General features: G+C 35.1%; 1 protein-coding gene across 1 annotated transcript in view; it reads left to right on the top strand.

Moving 5' to 3' along the window:
• NECAB1 (N-terminal EF-hand calcium binding protein 1) overlaps positions 1–20,202 on the top strand; it is a 166,544-nt gene that overhangs the window by 23,797 nt on the left and 122,545 nt on the right. The window contains exon 3 of the mRNA XM_002759058.7: positions 5,954–6,062. Coding sequence (XP_002759104.1) covers positions 5,954–6,062 — 109 coding nt within the window. The remainder of the gene's footprint in view (positions 1–5,953; positions 6,063–20,202) is intronic.

Here is a 20,202-nt window from a genome sequence, read left to right as displayed (position 1 = left end):
CTAGCCAAAAATTGGTATTGTCAGTTTTTTCAGGTTTTAGCCATTCTGATAAATGGTATCTCATTACCGTTTAAATGTTCAATTCCCTAATGACACTATTGAACATCTCAAATGCTTGTTTTTCATCTGTATATCTTCTTTGGTATAGTTTCTGTTTAGATATTTTGACCATTTTAGTTGGTTTTTGTTTTCTTACAGTTGAGTTTTAAGAGTTATTTGTATATTATGGATACAAGTCCTTATTCAAATATGCATTTTGCAAATATCTTCTCCCAGTCTGTGACTCGTCTTTTATTCTCTTAACACTTTCCTCTCCCCACAGAGCAAAAGCTTTTCATTTCAATAAAGTTCAGTTTATTAATTTTTATTTTATGGCATTGTATTTAAAACTCATCATTCAAACCAAGGTCACTTAGATTTTCTCCTAATTTTAAATTTTAAAAGTAGGTCTAATATCCATTTAAAGTTAATTTTTGTTATCTCAAAGGTGTTAGGTCTGTATCTAGGTTAAATTTTCATACATGGACATCCAGTTATTTATGCACCAATTTGTTGAATTGAATTGCCTTTTCTTTTTTCTCAATGATCAGTTGACTATGTTAGTGTGGGTGTATTTCTGGATACTGAATTCTGTTCAGTTCGTTTATGCATCTATTCTTTTGCAATACAACGCTGGTTAAATTACTGTAGCTTTATAGTAAATCTTGCATTGGGAAGTGTCTGTCCTTGAACTTTATTCTTTCTCTTCAGTATTGTGTTTGCTATTCTAGGTCTTTTTTTTTTAAATCAATTTTTAAACACTGCAGAGTACTTTCCTGGGATTTTGGTTGAGATAACATTGAATCAATAGAGCAAGTTTGGAGAGAGCAACATCGTAACGATACTGAGTTTCCAACCCAGGGACATGGAATATCTCCTTATTTACTTACTTAGGTCCTATTCATTTATTTCATTAGAGTTTTGTAGTTTTCTGCATTTAGAGCATTATAATTTTGTTGGATCTGCGCCAAACTATTTTTTAGTTTCTATTATATATGATGTTGTTTTAAATTTCTAATTCCAATTGTTTATTGCTGAAATAAACAAAGCAATTGACTTTTGTATACTAACTTTGTACCATATAACTTTTCTATATTTGCTTTTTAACTCTAGGGTTTCTGTTTTGTGTTTTGCTAATTTGGGAGATTTTCTATATTGACAATTATGTCATGGTGAAGAAAGACAATTTTGTTTCTACCTTCCCATCTATATAATATATAACCTTTATTCCTGCTTCTTAGCAGTATGTAGGACTTCCTGGATATTGTTCAATAGAACTGGTGAAAAAGGACACTTCCTAAGATTTCTTCTCAATCTTAAAGAAAAAAAAAACACCTACTTTGCCATGATTAAGTATGATGTTAGCTATGGTTTTTTTTTTTTTTTTGTAGTTTCTTTTGTCATCAAGTTGGAGACTATTCCCAGTTTGCTGCGAGTTATTAATGGGTATATGAGTCTTTCAAATGCATTTCCTTCATCAGTTGATATAATATATTTTCTTCTTTAGCCTGTTGATTTTATGGATGGATTTTAAAATATCAATTCAGCCTTCCATACCTGAATTAAATTCCACTTGAGCTTGGTGTGTAATTTTTAAAATGTTTTTGGATTGATTTGCTAATATTTTGTTGAGAATTTTTTCATTTATGTTGATGAGCTATATTGCTCTATTGTTTTCCTTGTTTGTAATGTTTTTTATCTGGTCTTGGTATTAGGTTAATGCTAGCTTCATACAATGAATTAGGGAGTGTTATTTATTCTTCAGTTTTCTGAAAAAGATTATAGATAATTGGTATCATTTGTTGCTTACATGTTTCATAGAATTTACCAGCACAACCATTTGGTCTATGCTTTATTTTTTGGTAAGGTTTTTAATAATAGATTCTTTAATACATATCAACCTATGGAGATTAACTATTTCTCTTTGTGGAGTTTTGGCAGTTTGTGTCTTTCAATGAATTGATCTATTTCTGGTGAATTATGAAATTTATGGGCATAGAGTTGTTCATAGTACTACTTTACTATCTTTTCAATGCTTGTGGGAACAACAATGATTAACTCTTCCTTCATTTTTGATATTGATTATGTGTGTCTTCTCTCATTTTTCTTGCTTAGCCTGATTAGAGGTTTATCAATTCTATCAGTCTTTTCAATCATATTTTAGTTCCGTTTATTTTCTCTATTGTTTTCCTGCTTTTAATTTCATTGATTTCTGCTCTAATTTTTAGTATTTATTTCTTCTGCTTATTTTGAAGTAAGTTATTTCTCTCTCTTTAGTGTCCTAAAGTTGAAGCTCAGATATTGATTTTGGATCTTTCTTCTTTTAACATTTCTTACAGGGTAGTTTTGCTGACAATTAATTCGTTCAGCTTTATTTGTCTGAGAAGGTCTTTATTTTACCTTTACTTTCGAAGAGAAATTTCACTAGATATAGCATTATAGCTTGTGATGTTTTCCTTCAGTGCTCTAAATATTTCACTGCACATTCTTACTGCTTGCACTGTTTCTGATAAGAGGTCTATTACTTCTCCTTACCCCTCAATAGAGGAGATGCTTGTTGTTTTCTTCTCTTTCTTTCTACATTTTCTGTTTGTCTTTGGTTTGCTGCAGTTTGAATCTGATACATACAGGTATGACTTTGGTTTTGGGAGAGGGGAGATTTATCCTCTTTGGTACTCTCTGAGCTTCCTGGATCAGTGGTTTTGGTTTCTGACATAAAATTTGTCTTCGCTGTTATTACTTGAAATATTTCTTTTGCCTTGTACTTTCTTTCTCCTTTGATATTCCAATTATATGTAACACTTTTTAAAATTTTCCAGAGTTCTTAGAAGTTCAGGGTTTTTTAAATTCTCCTTTTGCTATGCACTGCTATTTCAGAAAGTCAGTGTTCTAAAAGGATAATCATTTTAAATGCTCACAAAAACTAGATTAAAATTGCCACAGAGGAGGAAAAATACTGACATTTCTGTTGACCTATCCTTAAGTTCTTTGATTCTTTCTTCAGCTGTGTCAAGTCCACTGATAAGCCCAACAAAGGCATTCTTTATTTCTGTAACAGTTTTTATTCATTTTTAGTATTTCTTTTCATTCTTTGTTAGTTTTTATCTGTCTGTTTACATTACCCATCTCTCCTTGCATATTGTTTAGTTTTTCCAGTAGAGCCATATTAAATCATAGTTATTTTAAATTTCTTGTTTCATCATTCATGATTTGTGTTATATCTGAATCTGGTTCTAATGCTTGTTTTGTCTCTTCACACTGTGCTTTTCTTTGCTTTAGTCCTTTCTTGCCTCCTAGCTTTGTCATTTGTATTCCCTCTGCCTGGAATACTCTTTCTCTTTAAAGATATTCCTTCACTAACTTCTATTTTTCATTTATGTCTCATCACAAGTCCCATTTCTTCTGGGAAACTTTCCCTATCCCGTTATAACTATGCGTTGCTGACCAATTTTTCTTTTTTTCAAAATGCTCTCACATTTCCCTGTGTCTCATAGAGTTAGCCTTATTATATCATCCCATTTATTATGTCTTAGTTATATGATCCATAAAAGTTTGTCTACCTATGTTCTTAATACAAAACACAGTTTTATGCACATACTAGGATCTTGATAAACATTTAATGAAAGAGTGGATAAAGTGCCCTACTAGCAAATAGCAAATCATGTTTGAAACTCAAGATTTTTTTGTCCCAAGACTATGGTCCAAGCAAGTGCACTCTGCTGCCTCCATCTCAAAAGTTATTGGAATTTCGAATATAAGTCCAGGTCAATTTTTAAATAAAGCAGAGAGGGGCCAACTAGTTTCAGGATAAACTTGGATAAAGCATCTAATTCCAATAGAAAAAGCTAAAAATCTGTGTCCTTTGGTGGTAAAAGTTCAAATTTATTAACATAGGAAATCAGACCTCTCAAGATTTGGCTATTATATGAGCCAAATCAGTATAAATCAAAGGTTAACTCTGTTGTTCCATTTCAAAAGAAAATATCAGTAGGAGAGTTGAAGTTTGAATAAAATGTTTCTAATAAAAATTTATAATTGCTTTATCAATACAGAATTACACTACAAGGGAATATTTTTTCTCTATCGTTTAAAAAAATGTAAAACTTTTGTTTAATATTAAGGTATTCATCCATAACTATTCAAAAGTAACTCTTTGCAATTGCTTGTTTAAAAGCGTGGGCCCCCTAAAGTGAAGCCTTTCAGGAATACTGCATGTCATCACAACAGGTTTTCTAAAGCACACTTTCTACCCTTCAAGTCAAGATTGTAAGCTAATGCTTCCTTTTTCTTTTTATATATTTTTTCTAATAAGAGTTTTTTCCTAAATAAAAGGATTTAGCCCCAGAGAATCATCAGAGCACTTACTAATCAATGCTTGTTTTGGTAGAATGCACATTCTTATTTGAAATCTCTTACTTATCATAATTATAAAGCAGTATTACAGGGGCCCACCCTATCCACAGGGTGCACAGGCAACCCGAGTGCAGTAATAGCCTGTTTCCACCCACCTGAGAAATATTAAGTCTGCACCAAGGAAAACATCTTCCATCATCAATATAAATGCATTACATTTATTACATGTCATAGTGCTGGAGATGGAAATAGTGGATTGATTTGTTTTTCTTTCTTTTATTGTTTTTTTTTTTTTTTAAATAGTAGATGAAAGGTCTTTCTTTTTCTCTCTTTAACCTCAGTCTGATTTGTATTGTTTTCCAACCTGGCAATATATTTTTCATCAAAGCAAGAAGATACATAGCAGAATTACCACACTATATCTAATCTAGCATATCAATCAGGTTACATGGGGCTAAGTTTAAAATAGTCATATGAGGCATAAAACTAACTCGTTCAGAAACAGAAACACAAAATTAGGCAATTGATGACCCTGGGGATTAAACTTCATTTTGCAATGGGTTGTTATGTCACCTGAATGGCTAACCTGGGCTGGTCCAGGAGGTCGCCAAAGATCAAGTCAGTGGATCGTTGCTTGAACCAAATCTGGATTTATTCTGTTTCTAAGGCTGTATCTGCCCAGTTAACTGTTGGCAAGAATTAACTGGAAAATTATATTATTATGATTCTGTGTTAAAAAGAAAAATAAAATACAATTTACAACCTTCAGGAGTATTTTGTACAAAACTTTTGCTTACTATTAATGTGTTTCTTCCATCTTTGCTGATCTAGATTTTACCTGTTGTGCAAAGTCACACTCAGATGCTACTAGAACCCCTCAGGCCCTCAAATGAAAAGCATCTTTTATTACCCAAACTCCCATACAGTTAAAATACCTCTGTCCCTTATTGCATTAACTGTGTTCTACTATATAAAATACTTATAGTGTCAGTATATGTTATCTCTTTTATTATATATTTATTATATGTTTTACTTACTGTCCCCTACAGTATGTAAAATGTCTTTGGCTTTAAAGGTACCCACTGATTTAAAGGGGATAGGAATGGACATAGTTTTTTAGACCATAATAACAACTTTGATATAATTTATTAAACACAATATTTATCGTGGAATCTACTAGGTCCTATATGTGCTTGATACCATGAGAGTAAAACATGTAAATAATTGATTCTGTGTTGAGCTCTTTCTTTGGTTATGGGGATATCTTTCTTGTATGGCCAGTTAAATGATTCATTAAATGTTAAAAGTTTGTCGTGAATAAATGAACCAAAAAAATACCCAAAATGTCATAGAATTATATTTTGTCAGAGTGTACACATCTGCATTCTATATCATATAAAGATGTATTAAATTATTTTTCTTTTTAACACCTTCAGCTGTTCCTTCTCTTTGAATACATGTGTGTACATGCACAAGCATTTGGACAAAGTTTTATAAAGCAAAAAATAGAACAATGTATAAAATTAAAATAATTTACGTCTCTTTGTTCTTGCCATTTCAGATGATGGAAAATTATCCTTTGAAGAATTCAAAGCATATTTTGCAGATGGTGTTCTCAGTGGAGAAGAATTACATGAGCTCTTCCATACCATTGATACACATAATACTAAGTAAGGAACTTTTTATCTCTGGATTCCATAAATGAGGCAGCGAGAATGTGAATGCATTCATACCCAGAAAGGAGAAAGAGAGGAGCAATGTAGAGGGTATATTTTGCAGTGTTTGCCTATGTTTAATTCTGTTTAATTGCTATCTCGTTAGCAATTAAAATGCTCTGAAAAACTGAATTGGAATAGGAAAATAATGATCTTTTGTAGTAAGCTCCCCTGAAGTGTTTGTTCTCATTTTCCAGAATATAAAACAAAAGTATAAATTATAAATCATTCTAGTTCTACCATTAATTTAAAAAGTAGAATTTTGCCTTCTTATTTAGGCTTCATCCCAATATGCTTTGTTTAAAAATTGTTCTTAGGCCATTCTTACATTAGCACAGTGAAATGGAAGAACTGTAGCAGTTATCTGGACAATTCAGGTGTGCTGACTTCCAAATCACTGTTATCTGAGAGATGCAAGTAATGCAAAACAGGATTATCTCCGAAGAGCCAGTGTATACAGTGATCCCTTCATTTTACTTACTTTGCCTATCAGATCTCTCTTTTGCATTAGCATAACATTTATGAAGTTGCTATTTATATTCTCACTATGCTAAAAATATAAAATAATGAGGACTTTAGGGTATAGAGCAGTAGAAATATGCTGCTTGTTTTGGGCAATTGAACCAAATCACATCGTTTGTGACAGTCACAATTACAAAACCCTTATATGAAAAACCGCCATTTTGGCCATGGCCTTGAGACCAATAGGTGTGTCCACTGCTTGAAAAATCACTAGCTCATCTTAGGCAAAGTGTTTAGATGGCTCCAGGCAGTGAACCAGCATGCCAAGGAAATGTTCTTGGGCTACATCTATAAACAGCCATTTTTTTGAGGCTATTAAGAAAAATTAAAAGATTAAATTCACTTTACTCAATCAGTTGAATATTTTTTAAACAACTAATTGATAAGTTTCTTGACCTCATTGGGGTTTCAAATTCTTCATCAAATGGCTTAAGTGTGACAGAAATAGTATTCTTGGGTAACTGTACTCAACAATAACTCTAGTATAATTGAGTCCCTAGTAGGTATTGGCAGTACAACATGAACCAGCTTATGGTTTTATGGAGAAATAGACCAATTAGTTGATCTCATCAATATAATTCATAAATGCTGTAATTGAGGAAGGCACAGTACATTTTGGGACCTAAGTCCCAAAAGGGAGGAAATTTTAGCGCAATTTGGTAGGCTCAGAAAAGATTTACAGGAGCTGAGTCATTATGGGAGATTAGAGATTCCTCAGGTAAAGAAAGGGGTGGGAAGAAGAATATTCCAATCAGATGAGAAAAGGCCTGGAAGAAGAAGGTGAAGAGCAGCAACAAGTAGTTAGTTTCTTACTACTAAACTATCAGCTGTAAGGCGGAGAGTGAAAGATGAATCTGGAGAGGAAAGAAAGGACCAGACAAGTTTGCATTCTATGGTTGCAGAAGTGCTTCAACTTTATCCTGAAGGTCAGGGAAAACTATTAAAGAACTTGAGCCATGCTGCAACATCTTTATGGGTCACTGTGGATCTACTAAAGGACGGGCTTAAAGGGGTAATAGTTGACTCCTTAAATTGCTACTGGGGAAGAATATTTATTCATGAAAGAAAGGAAGCTGTGTTGTACTTTACTGAGGTATGATACTTGAAAGAAAGAAAGAGCAGAGGCTCCCTTTGTGGCTTAGGTTTTGGAAGTTGAGATGCTAATGCTTTGTTATATATGCTGATTATTTCTTCCTCGTTACAATTAGTATTGAAGTTTAAACAACATCTGAGTTTGGAACATTTATTGAGAGCCATAATAGTTACCAGAATTGGGTGTTATGAAGACTTTTTAATCTGTTAAATTTAATTAATATTAATATTTATTTATATTAATAAAAAAATCAATAGATCTTGTCAGCCTGTTTGCTATTTATGCAGTTAGTAATTTAGATAACTTGGCATAGCTTTAAGACTACTAAATGTTAAAGAAGTATATGTAATGATTGATACAGCAAATCTAAAGGAATAATTATTATTACCAGTTTCTTTCATATGCATTAGTAACAAGAAATGTTTTCTGATCATAATGATCTTCAACTTTAATTTGTAGCTAAAGTATATTTTAGGTAGAGACTTCTGAATTATATTCATGAAATTTCTTTTTTTAAGAAAGGGATGTCAGTGTCAGTCTTTTACTGAGATTAATTCAAACATTGGCACAGAAATTTTGAACCTATATTTGAAGAAATGGATAACTTTTATCTTTGCATGATCCAAGTTTTAATTATTTTAACCAATGCATTATATATGCCAATTATTTTCCCCTTCCACTCACCTTCTACGAAGATAAGCTTTCCTCCAAATCCTGCCTGTGTTCAATATCCCTGACCAGTCTGATTTAATCAAGAGTACATCCTGGCCTGAAGTAGCCAGTCATGGGTAACTTGGACCAAAACAATCCGACTCACAGTCTCACACTGTTTACGGTGGGCTGTGAGAGTCAGAGTCTATGAACATCTACTGCCGAGGCCCCTCTCATTACCTGGTTCCTGCCTTTCCTAATGTCAGGTCCTTTGACTTCACTTTGGAGTCCATTTAATTGGTATCTCTCTAAAACACTACATTTTCTTGAACTTTAAGTAAGATTCTGTTCCTTCTGAAAGAATGTTCTAAGACATTGTTTGCTGCTCTATTAGAATCCTGATATAGTGACTCCTTGCTAGAAATTACATTCCTAGTCTATACCTCCTGATTATTTCATTCAGAACAGTGACTTTAGAAGCGAAAAGAACCCTGAGTAAAAGTAAGAGAAATTTGGAGGCATGGGAAACCCAGCTTTCCATCACACCTTTTTAATTATTATTTTAAATTGATAGACGTTTTTCATTATGTTCAGACATTTGGAAAGTTTTCCTGAGTTTTTCTAGCATATAGTAATTGGTTGAGTGTGAAACGAAAGACCAGCTTGTTTCTGTGGATGGTACTTGGGATATTTTGCATGGCAAAGGAGAAAAACATCAAATATGTTTTTGTCAACAGGGAAAAATAATGCTGAAAACTTTGATTTTTCTCAGCTTTAAGAAAAGTGCATGCAATTTAATGTTCTGAAATAATCCTGAAGGATATCATGGCCACCTTCTAAAACTTTCATAATTTCCCAGATTTTTGTCAAGCCTCATTTTAACTATATTGTTTCTGGGTCAAATATGCTTAATTTTTCATTTTCTTTTAAAGAAATTCATCCCTCAGTCATTTTATTGAGTTTATTGCATCCTTTCCAGACTCATTAAAGATTTTTAAACTCACGTTTTTCTCAACTTTCATAAAATTGCTCTTCATAAAAGATACTTAGAACCCTTAAAATTTGTTTGTAAAAGAAACTATCCTAGCAGAAAATAAATGTACAGCTTGGTAGCTTGCAAATTGGAACCATCATACCAGTTAGAGAGCAAGAATAAATACAGGAAGGATCATTAAGTGGCAACTTCCATGGTTCATCAAAAGTGTTCTCATTCATCAGAAAGCCAGTCCATCTACATTTTGCAGTTAATTATAGGAAAATATGAAGAATTTAGCATAACTCCTTGTGATGTTAATTATAGCAGACAAAGGGGAGAGATCCCCTGGAGCCCAAAACCAATTTTCCCAGCACACTGCACCTTGGAGTTCCAGATTGTCAGGGTAGACCAAATGGTAGACCAGATGGAAGTTTCACTCTTATGTCAGAGAGTGAACATCCCAGGGCCCTCAGATGGGAGTCTGTGAGTAGAGATAGATTACTGATGTCTTCTGATCAAGTGTTCTTTATTTATTCTAAGCTAAAACAATTTTTTGGGTGCTGAGCATTGGGATTTCAACCTAGTACTTGTTAAAACACCAAAAATATCACCGCCTACTAAAAGAGCATAGTCCATCTTGAGCTAGCTCTGAAAGTTTAAAAAGCTCTTTCTTAAACCATACTGAAATCTATCTCTCTCAACTTCTACTTGCTTTGGCTCTGTAGGGCAGAATATGCATATTTTATGTCAAGACTTTCTAATATTTGAAGACAGTTTTCATGCACCAATGAGATAAAGTCCCATAATAATTGGAAAGTAATGATGTCAAAGGATTTGTTTCAGATGGCAGAATTTTGCTCCTTTGGAAATAGAATAAGTGCTTCATATTGTATTTGTGCATGACAGATACATTCCAAATCTTGATGAGTTAGGTGATGAAGCCACTTTCGTTCTTGAATAATCCATTATGCTTAAGTGGTCATATGCTGTGTGCAGTAGGAAAAGAAGGAAGCATCAGTACTCATGGAATAGGCAGTAAGTTGATCCAAAGAGCATGGAGCACAATCTGCATGATATTGCAACTACAAAGCTTATTGCAATTCTAGTAGTGCACAAGAGAGATCTCCTGCTTAACATAGCTTATACCATCTTCAGCTAAGCTGAAGTCTTGTAAAGCAGTACCAAGACTTAAGTTCCTGGAGAATAGAGCAGGCCACAGTCCCAGGTATTCATCTAAGCAAGTATGGTATGACTGAGAGATACACGGGAAGAAACCAGAAAAAAAGAGATGGTCTGGTTGGATGTCAAGAGAATAAAGTGAAGATCAAAGTCCAGAGTACATCAGACTAACATACAATAGACACACTGGGCTTGCCAGGCTTGGTATTCAGCAATACCAATTTGGCTAAGAAGCCCTGGCAGAACTATGCTTCAGGTTTTCAGACATGGCCTGAACTGGCCATCAGGAAACTAGTGGAGGACACAAAGTCCACTTAGAACCTCTTTCCATCCATGAACCAAGGCTTAGCTGTAGAAACTAGGCAGTGGGCTGATCTCTGTCCAGGCTTTAAGTAGCTTTCTTGGCATAAACAGATACAGGCCAGCAGATGTATGCTGTTTTTGAGAGAGAGGCATGATTTTCAGAATGCTTTGCATGCCAGATGAGGGATGGAGTTAGAAGAACCACAAAGCTATAGAGAGAATAACATTCTTTTGACAGATTTTTCTCAACTTCTCTTTAGGCCCTACTTGGCAGAAGTCACAGCAGGGCAAATGATTCTGTAGTGGGTAAGAATTATTGGTTGTGAGTGACAGAGATATAAATTAAGCTGACTTACGAAAATAATTGTCTGGCTCATGTGTCTTATAGGTTCAGTGATAGATTTCACATGTGCTGAAGGTAGCTATTCAAATGGTGTTGCTGAAAATTTGTCTCCCATCACCTCTCACCTCTTCTTGTCCCTGTGTTAAGTATTCTCTTGTGAGGGCCCTCTCGCTGAGAGGCCAAGAAGGTTACTAGAAGCTCAAGGTTCATGTTGCCACTAACTTAGCAAATGTTAGAGAAACTGCTTTTATTTCCCAATAGTCTCAGCAAATCCTGGTCTTGAATTATGTTAGCCTGGCTTAGATCTCATGCATATTCCTGGACAAATCACCATTTTCAAGAAAACTTAATGGAAATGGAAAAACAAAATGGAACCAGGATGGTGTTTCACAATAAAGGTGAATAGATGCCAGGTGGGCAAAACTTGAGTCTCTCACAGATAAAATAACTGTTTATTCAGCCTCAAAGACTTCTCTTTACCCTCTCATATTTTACTGGAAGATAATCTCCTTCCCCAAGAGGACAAGGGGCATGGAGTTTAAACTCCAGAGAGTTCTTCTTACTTGTGGGATCGATCAGGAAAATCTGTAGCTATTTATAATGGGAAACACTGAAGTCAGGGAGAATTCTGTTGTCACAGGCTTCCTGGTCCCAATGAGCTGCCCAGGGTTCTAACCCCTGATACCCTCACCCTTCCTGCACATCTGATTGTTTCTGTTCCCAGGAGTCCTGCTTTCCCAATCTGTTACTGACTAGAGCAATGCCTCTGATGCCCTTCTGTTCTCCTTATGGTCTTGACAGCTCTTTGTATCTTCAGCAACTACCAAAACTTACACTTTGTAACACCTGGCCTTCTTCCCCTTAGTCTTTCTCTATAATCACTCACCAAGTTTAGATGTTCTGGGAAGTTCTCACATATTGTGTTATCCTTATTTCTTGAGAATTTAAAAATTATGAAGAATTACATACAAAACTAAGCAACACTATTTGATTATATCCTATGCAGCTGTACTTTTTACCACATTTTTAGGGGCTGAAAACTGAAGTCTCACAGTCTTACTGGGACTCACTCTAAACTATTACTGAACCTATGATTATTGATTCCATTTGGACATTAGAACTAACCTGTGGCCATCAGATTTCCTCCTCATTCACTGATTTTTAGGTCTACTTTTCACTTCAGCAATTACTGAAACCCATTTACTTGCTTCAACTGAAACCCTGAAATTTACTTGCTTTGAGAATCTTTGATGAGCTCGCAAAGATATGGAGAGAAAAAAACCCTAAGTTTTTTTTTTTAACTCTTCTTTCCTAGGAAGGCATTTAATGGGCATCACTACCATCTCCTCCTAAATCAGGCCATTCCACAACCTGCAGTGTGGATTGGGGCACTGCATTCCTCCCTGGAGGAAGCGTGCAGAATTAACAAACCAAATTCTGCTTCATAATTAAAAAATTAGCAAAGTTTGAAGAATTTATAAAGGGGAGAATTTTAAAGGGATTTTTTCAAATGACATTGAAATAGTTTATTCTTAGTTATAATTTAAAAAAAAACTGATTCTAATTTCTCTGACAAAAATGGTAGTCAGGTCAAAGTTTGTGTTCAAGGTGGTTCCTATATAATTTCTAAAGATATTTAATTACTAAAGGAAATGCTTAATTTCTAACTGAATAGCAAAATATATTTATGAAGTGATTATGTACCAGGCAATTCACTTGGATCATCTTATTTAATCTTTAACAAACAAGAAAATGAGAACATATTGTTATTTATAGCCTACAGTTAAGCAATCTGACACAAAAAGTTAAATAACTTGTCCACAGTTACACAGATATTATGAGTAAGAGCCTGGGATTTTCCCAGGTCTTCCTGAAAACCAAACCCAAGCTCTTTCCATTGCCACATCATCTCAGTAAAATTTCATGGGTTTTGCTGTATATTTCATGTATCAGAAATCAAAATATTCTAAGGCAATTTTTAAAAATCACTTTCAGGTAATTTATCCTTGATGAAAAGATGGTTAATTCTCTCAAGCAGTAGAATATATTTGGATGTACACTATAGAGGTAATTGCTTTAATTGCTGCCTTTATCTCTTCTCTTTTTATATCTATTATGTAGGGTTTTTACAGTGTGGGAGTTGCTACAATGTAGAAATGTTATTCTTTTCTGTGGACATTGTTTCCATTCTTTGCACATTTTCTCTCCCTCTATCCTACCTTTATACTTAGAATTCACCTTCTACTTTTAGACTTATTTCCTGCCCTTCTCCATCCCATCACTTTGCATTTGCCATATTTTCTCTATTTTTCTTCAGAACACTCAGAGTTTTGCTGTTTTCTTTAATTGATTGTATTAAGGGCCCTTGCTTTCAAACTTTTTCTTGCCTTTTTATATTTTCAATCATATCTAGAGAATTACTTTTCTGGTTTTCATCTATTCCTCCCCAAAAAAGCATAAATTCTTTTTTTTAAATTTTAACTTCTGGGATACATGTGCAGAATGTTCGGGTTTGTTGCACAGGTACACATGTGCTACTGTGGTCTGCTGCACCTATCACACACGTTTAAATTCTTTTTTAGTCTTAATTGAACTCTTTCTTTCCATCAGCCATGAAAGAGTTGCCATTAGCAAAGAAAAATCAATTTCTGCTCAAAATATAAATTGTCTACTGAGGATGCTGGGTGAATGATTTATTCACATAAATGCAGTTTCTTTTCTAATCTCATCAATATCCACCAAATGAATGAAATCAATACAGTAAAATTGTAACCCCAATCTCTCTAAAATTCATGATACTCACTTTGTGGATAGCTTTTTTTTCTCCATATTCAATGCCCCAACCAAGTCTGTCTTTTTTGTTTTTAATCTTCACTGCCACTACCTAAGTATAAGCTTTTTGCCTGTGCAACTACAGTTTTCTCAAGAACTGTCAGTTTAAACAGTTACAGTAGTTCTCTATGAATCCTTAAGATTTAAGAATTCTCAGCCAGAAATTCTGGTGGTGGCTCATGCCTGTAATCCCAGCACTTTGGGAGGCTGAGGCAGCAGATCACTTGAGGTCAGGAGTTCGAGACCAGCCTGGCGGACATGGCAAAACCTCATCTCTACTAAAAATACAAAAATTAACGGGGCATGGTGGCACATGCCTGTAATCCCAACTACTTGGGAGGCTGAGGCACTAGAATTGCTTCAACCCAGGAAGTGCAGGTTGCAGTGAGCTGAGATTATGTGCCATACACTCCAGCCTAAGAGACAGAGTGAACCGCTAAAAAAAAAAAAAAAAAAAGATTCAGAATTTTAGAAATAAATGTAGATTACAAGCAACCAAAAAGTCACTGCTTACTTTTGAAGTGAAGGTTTTTTCAAGAGCAATTTTCTTAGGAAAATATTTCCCTCACTGCTATAGTCTGAATGTATATGTTTCCCAAAAATTTATATGCTGAAACCTAACATCCATAGTGATAGAATTAAGAGGTAAGGCCTTTGGCAAATAACAAGGTTATAAGGATTCTACCCTCATTAATGGGATGAGTGCCCTTTTATAAAAGAGACCTGAAGGAGCATGTGTGTCCCTTCCACTTATGTAAGAATACATAGAAGATGCCATTGATAAGAAGCCCTCATCAAACACCAAATCTGTTGGTGTCTTTTTTATTTTTATTTTTATTTTTTGAGATGGAGTTTCGCTCTTGTTACCCAGGCTGGAGTGCAATGGTGCAATCTCAGCTCACCGCAACCTCTGCCTTCTGGGTTCAGGCAATTCTCTTGCCTCAGCTTCCTGAGTAGCTGGGATTACAGGCACACTCCACCATGCCCAGCTAAATTTTTTGTGTTTTTAGTAGAGACAGGGTTTCACAATGTTGACCAGGATGGTCTCGATCTCTTGACCTCGTGATCCACCGGCCTCGGCTTCCCAACGTGCTGGGATTACAGGTGTGAGCCTAGGTTAAATTTTCAATTCTGCATTCTCATTGTAACATGGACCACTTTCTACAGCACCTATATTATTTACAATTTTATATTTATTAGGGTGTTTACTTGATTGGGATTTACCTCTAATCTAAATTCCGTGAAAGTAGAGGTCATAATTATCCTGCTTTTCATTGATTCCCAGCATAGCGTTTAGTACATACAAGCTCAATAAACATGTGAGATGATAAGAGAGAAGTTCCTGCTTCCCCAAATCTCATGCTATGTACTTTGCCTGAATATCCTTGCTCTTCTCCTCAGCATAGCAAAATTTTCTAGGCGTTAGAGGCCACCCGATGCCATAAAAGGAGTATTACAATGCAGAAAGAACTAAGACTTGCCAGGCTTGGGCTTACGTCCCTCCACTATCTGTCTACAAGGACTTTGGGTGGTCATTCCTTTCACTGGACCACAATTTCATTGGCTTTGAAAGGGAGCCAGTGTAAGAACCCATTTTGCAGAATTTAGGAATAATATACAAATGATGATGATGATGATGATTAAGGTGTATTCACTAACCTTTCCTTTTTTTTTTTTTTTTTTGGATCATTTGCTTTCTCCAAATTTCTTTCATTATACTTTATTCCTTCATAAGGTACCATTTTAATTATATAATATCTTCTGTTATGTTGGCTGTTTCATTAGCATGTCAATCTTGTCTCCAAATATAATTATAAATTCCTTGAAGCAAGGGCCATTGTTCTCTACTACTTCCAGCAATTGCTGTAATACATTCAGTAAGTGCTCGGTTATTTGATTGATATAGAAAAAGGATATTTTGATTTGATGTAAGAAAAGTATGCAAAAGCACATGGCTAGTGACTTTTAGAGGCTAGATCCTGGCTGACTGATTATAGAAAGAGTAATGCCATTAACAGATCTTGTCAAACACAGAAAAATAACTGATTCCTTTTGTTTGGGAGCAGGATAAATGATAAATTTGACTTTAGACTCTCAATTAAACTCAATCAGTTTCAAATGCTATTGCTATATTAAAATAATTCTCTACTGTGAATTAAAGACCATGAAATATAATTTTGGATGCAAATGTGGATTATTTCCATATTTTAACAGACACAAAATATGTTCAAATTAAGGATTTCTCTTTTTCCTACTATAATTATTGGATCTTTGTTTGTATGTTAAAAATTTTTATTGCTTAGAGAAAAGCTCCTCCTACACAGAATATTATATTTTCCATTCTAGTCTTAAAAGTTTTCTCAGTGGGAAAAATAGACTAAATAGCAAAACCTTTAAGTAGTTAACTCAAAATATAATAGGAAGAAAGCTGGGCATGAGAATCAGCTGAATGTTATTGTTCTTGTCTAATTCACCAATGGGTTTAATGGTTTAGTTTTATTTTAAGGGTTTTCCTAGGAACCTATTTTTAATCAACTTTTGATTAAAAAGGATGATTTACAATAATTAAAAATATACCTGTAGTGGACCACAGGGTTTTGATCATTTACATAACTACCTTTTTCTTCCACCGTCCTCATTGCCGTCAGGTTGAAATAAATTTTGACTTCAGCCTGGGCCTGGCACAATGAGGTTCTTTATTTTTCTTGAATTGTGAATAGTTTCCAAGTGAAAATTCATTTTGTCAGACTTGACAACCATTATTCTAGTTGAGTTTGCAGCTTCCAAAAAATTAGTCATTTGTTTCCTAATTATTCATTTATTTATTCAACAAGCATTTATTAATCTACAATGATATCATGTGCCATGTATTATGAATAAATGAGTGAATATTACTTTATTTTTATGGGATACAGACATACTGATAGATAGAAAATTATTTTCTAAATATCTCATGGAGTTTGATGTTTTGCCAAAGTGGAGGCAATGGCTCATACTTACTGTGATCGTATGATTGAGGAGCGTAAGTGGCACTCTTGTTCATTAAAATTTCTATCTCTATACCTGTCTTTAACTCAGGATCTTTGCAATAGTTAATCGTTGTTGACAATATGTACTTTAACATATTTATGTTATTTTTTTACAAAAATTAAATTGCCAGAAAGTTATTAATGGGAAACTAACCTTTAAAAAATAGTTCCAAAAGGCCAGAGATGCCTGGATGATCTGCTAATCACAGGGAGGTCAGCTGTGTTACTTTGGCCAAAGGCCAATCACCTAAGGAAATAATATAGACGGGGCACTGAAGTTCTATTGCAGTATACTTATCTGCCAGGGATAAATTCCAAGACCCTCACTGGATGCTTGAAACTCCAGATAGAACAGAATCCTACATGTACTATATTTTTTCTTATCTGATAACCAAGACGGCTACTGAATGACTAATGGGCCAGTGTCATATACAGTGTGGTTACCCTGGACAAAGGGATGGTTCGCATCCTGGGTCCGACTGCAAAAGTTTTCCCCACGATATTTAGAATGGTGTGCAATTAAAAATTTATGACTTGTCTATTTCTGGGATTTTCCATTTAATATTTTTGGACTGAAGTTGACTGCAAGTAACTAAAACGATGAAAAGAGAAACCCTAGAGAAGGGAAAACCACTGTAATTGAAAAATGATTGATCAAGGTCCCTTCTGTGGATTCATCAAGAATCAAATAGGGACAATTATCATTTGACCTTTTTTTTTTTTCCGAGATGGAGTTTCGCTCTTGTTACCCAGGCTGGAGTGCAATGGCCCGATCTCGGCTCACCGCAACCTCCACCTCCTGGGTTCAGGCAATTCTCCTGCCTCAGCTTCCTGAGTAGCTGGGATTACAGGAACGCGCCACCAGGCCAGCTAAATTTTTGTATTTTTAGTAGAGACGGGGTTTCACCATGTTGACCAGGATGGTCTCGATCTCTCGACCTCGTGATTCACCCGCCTCAGCCTTCCAAAGTGCTGGGATTACAGGCGTGAGCCACCGTGCCCAGCCTGACCTTTATTTTTAAAGTACAAGGGGAAATAATAGAATTATGTCTAGTGTCTCTAAGCCTCTTCCATTGGCCTCTCTCTTTCTTTCCCTCTCTCTCTCCTTCTTTCTCTCCCTCTCTCTCTCCCTCTCCGCTCCCTGTTGCTCTTGCTGTGATTCTTTTCCAAGCTTAATGTTGACAAATCATATTATGTCTGTACCAGACTCGCTTAAATTAGAATGGACTGTAAGAGGCCTCCAGTCATTGAGTTTTTGTTTTGCTATTTAATCTAATTGTTTCTTTGCATTTCTACTTGTATTCTAATTCCTAACCCCAAATTTTTGCCCTTTATATTTTACATTTCAAAATATCTTTATGTCCATAGAGCTAACTGTGTCTGTGTCCTGGTTGGCTCATAAAAATACACAGAGATTGTGTCTTTAAAATAGAGCAGAGTAAGAGAAACATAGTCCAGTGAAAAAAATAAGGGTGTGTTTTTAAAATTAATTTTTGTCAAATGTATGAAAAATTATTCTTGTAATTGATTGAAACTATTCACTAGGGTGAAGAAAGTATTTAAGTCTTCATTTTATATCTTTGATAGGTTCTTGGAAACTGAAACAACATACAACAAAACCAATTTTACCATAGGCTAATTGATGTAAATAAGAGTAAAGTTCCTATAGCATATTTCTAGTCATAAAAGCATCATAAAACTTCTAAAGACCAAAAACATTTCTAATATTAAACATTAAAAAAAAAACGTGAGCTACATGTACATTTAAGAAAGACTAATAAAAACAAATAAGACAATTATTTACTCACTTACTCCAGTTCAGGGTTGCAGGTGGCCAGAGCCTGTTCCAGCAGCTCAGGAACCAGGTAGTCACCAGCCTTGGATGGGATGCTGTCCCACCATGGGTGCATTCACACTGACATCCACAGTCACTCAGACTGAGACCATTCAGACAGGTCAATGAACCTAATGTGCACATCTTTGGAGGGGTAAGAGAAAATCTGAGTATCTGGGGAAAGCCCACATAGACGTGGGGAGAACGTACAAACCACACAGAGAGTGGCCTCTGTGGGGAATCAGTTTTTTTTCCTCATCTATGATATAACAAAACCAAGTTAAATGAAACAACTTTATTCAAGGATCTGCTGTAATCTAAATTTCCAAGCCCATGACATAAATCTTCCTTTCACAGTAGGACTACACAGGAAATGTCTGTCCTTGATTTGTTATTTAAAGGTGTTTGCACAAGATCTCTTAACCTGGGTAAAATCAACCTCTGGAAATTTAATATAAAATTAAATATAAAATGTCATTGCACATTGCCTATTTTTATTTTGAGAGAAGTAGGAAAGGGATGATTGATACATTTTATCAGACTTTCAGTGTTCTGTGCCAAAACAGCAAAGAACCACTACTTATTTTCTCTCTTAACTTCTAAATCAAATAATTAGTTTTAATAATTCATTTTATATTTATCTTGCTATTGCAATAACAGTTTAAATATTGGAAGAGGCTACCACAAATAGCTAATGTAGTTTCATAGGAATTCCTGGGAAGAAGATCCAGGAGATTAGGGAGAGAAGAGACTATTAAATTTGAACTCTGAAGTCAACCCAAGTCTAACTCAATTTGTGAAGTCAGTTCTGTATTGACTATACAAATCGAGCTTGCTTCTCCCTTTCAACAAAGAGTTGCTGGGTGTTCACTATGTGCAAAGTATTGTACCAGCTACTAGGTATATAGTTGTCGTAAAGAAGGGATTTATAGTTTAGCAGAGAAAGTAGACAAGCAATAACTTGATTAATTATGACAGGGAGATATATTGGTTTGAGGGGAACAGGGTGTGCTAACCCTATCTTAAGTGTTAGCCAAGACCTCTTGGAGAAGTCATGCAGTTTTACTAAGAAGAGGTATGAGTAGAGATGAGTGAGGTTTTTAGCCAAAGAGATAATAGCACATGTGGAAGCCTGTAGATGAGAGACAATATGGCATGTTAGAGAAGCTGAAGGGCATTCAGCATGCCTGGAGCACCGAATCGGGGTGGAGAGAGGCTAGAAATGCCAACAGGGACCCTAACTGTAAAAGGCTTGAGAATCAGTGGGGTATTCAAATTTCTACCCTCAGGTCAGTGCCAAGACATTGAAGGGTCTTAAACCTGGGAGTGACTG

Source organism: Callithrix jacchus, chromosome 16 (assembly GCF_049354715.1).
Source record: "Callithrix jacchus isolate 240 chromosome 16, calJac240_pri, whole genome shotgun sequence".
Taxonomy (NCBI): domain Eukaryota; kingdom Metazoa; phylum Chordata; class Mammalia; order Primates; family Cebidae; genus Callithrix; species Callithrix jacchus.
Note: the sequence above shows the minus strand (reverse complement) of the source record. Positions and strands in the feature narration are given on the sequence as shown.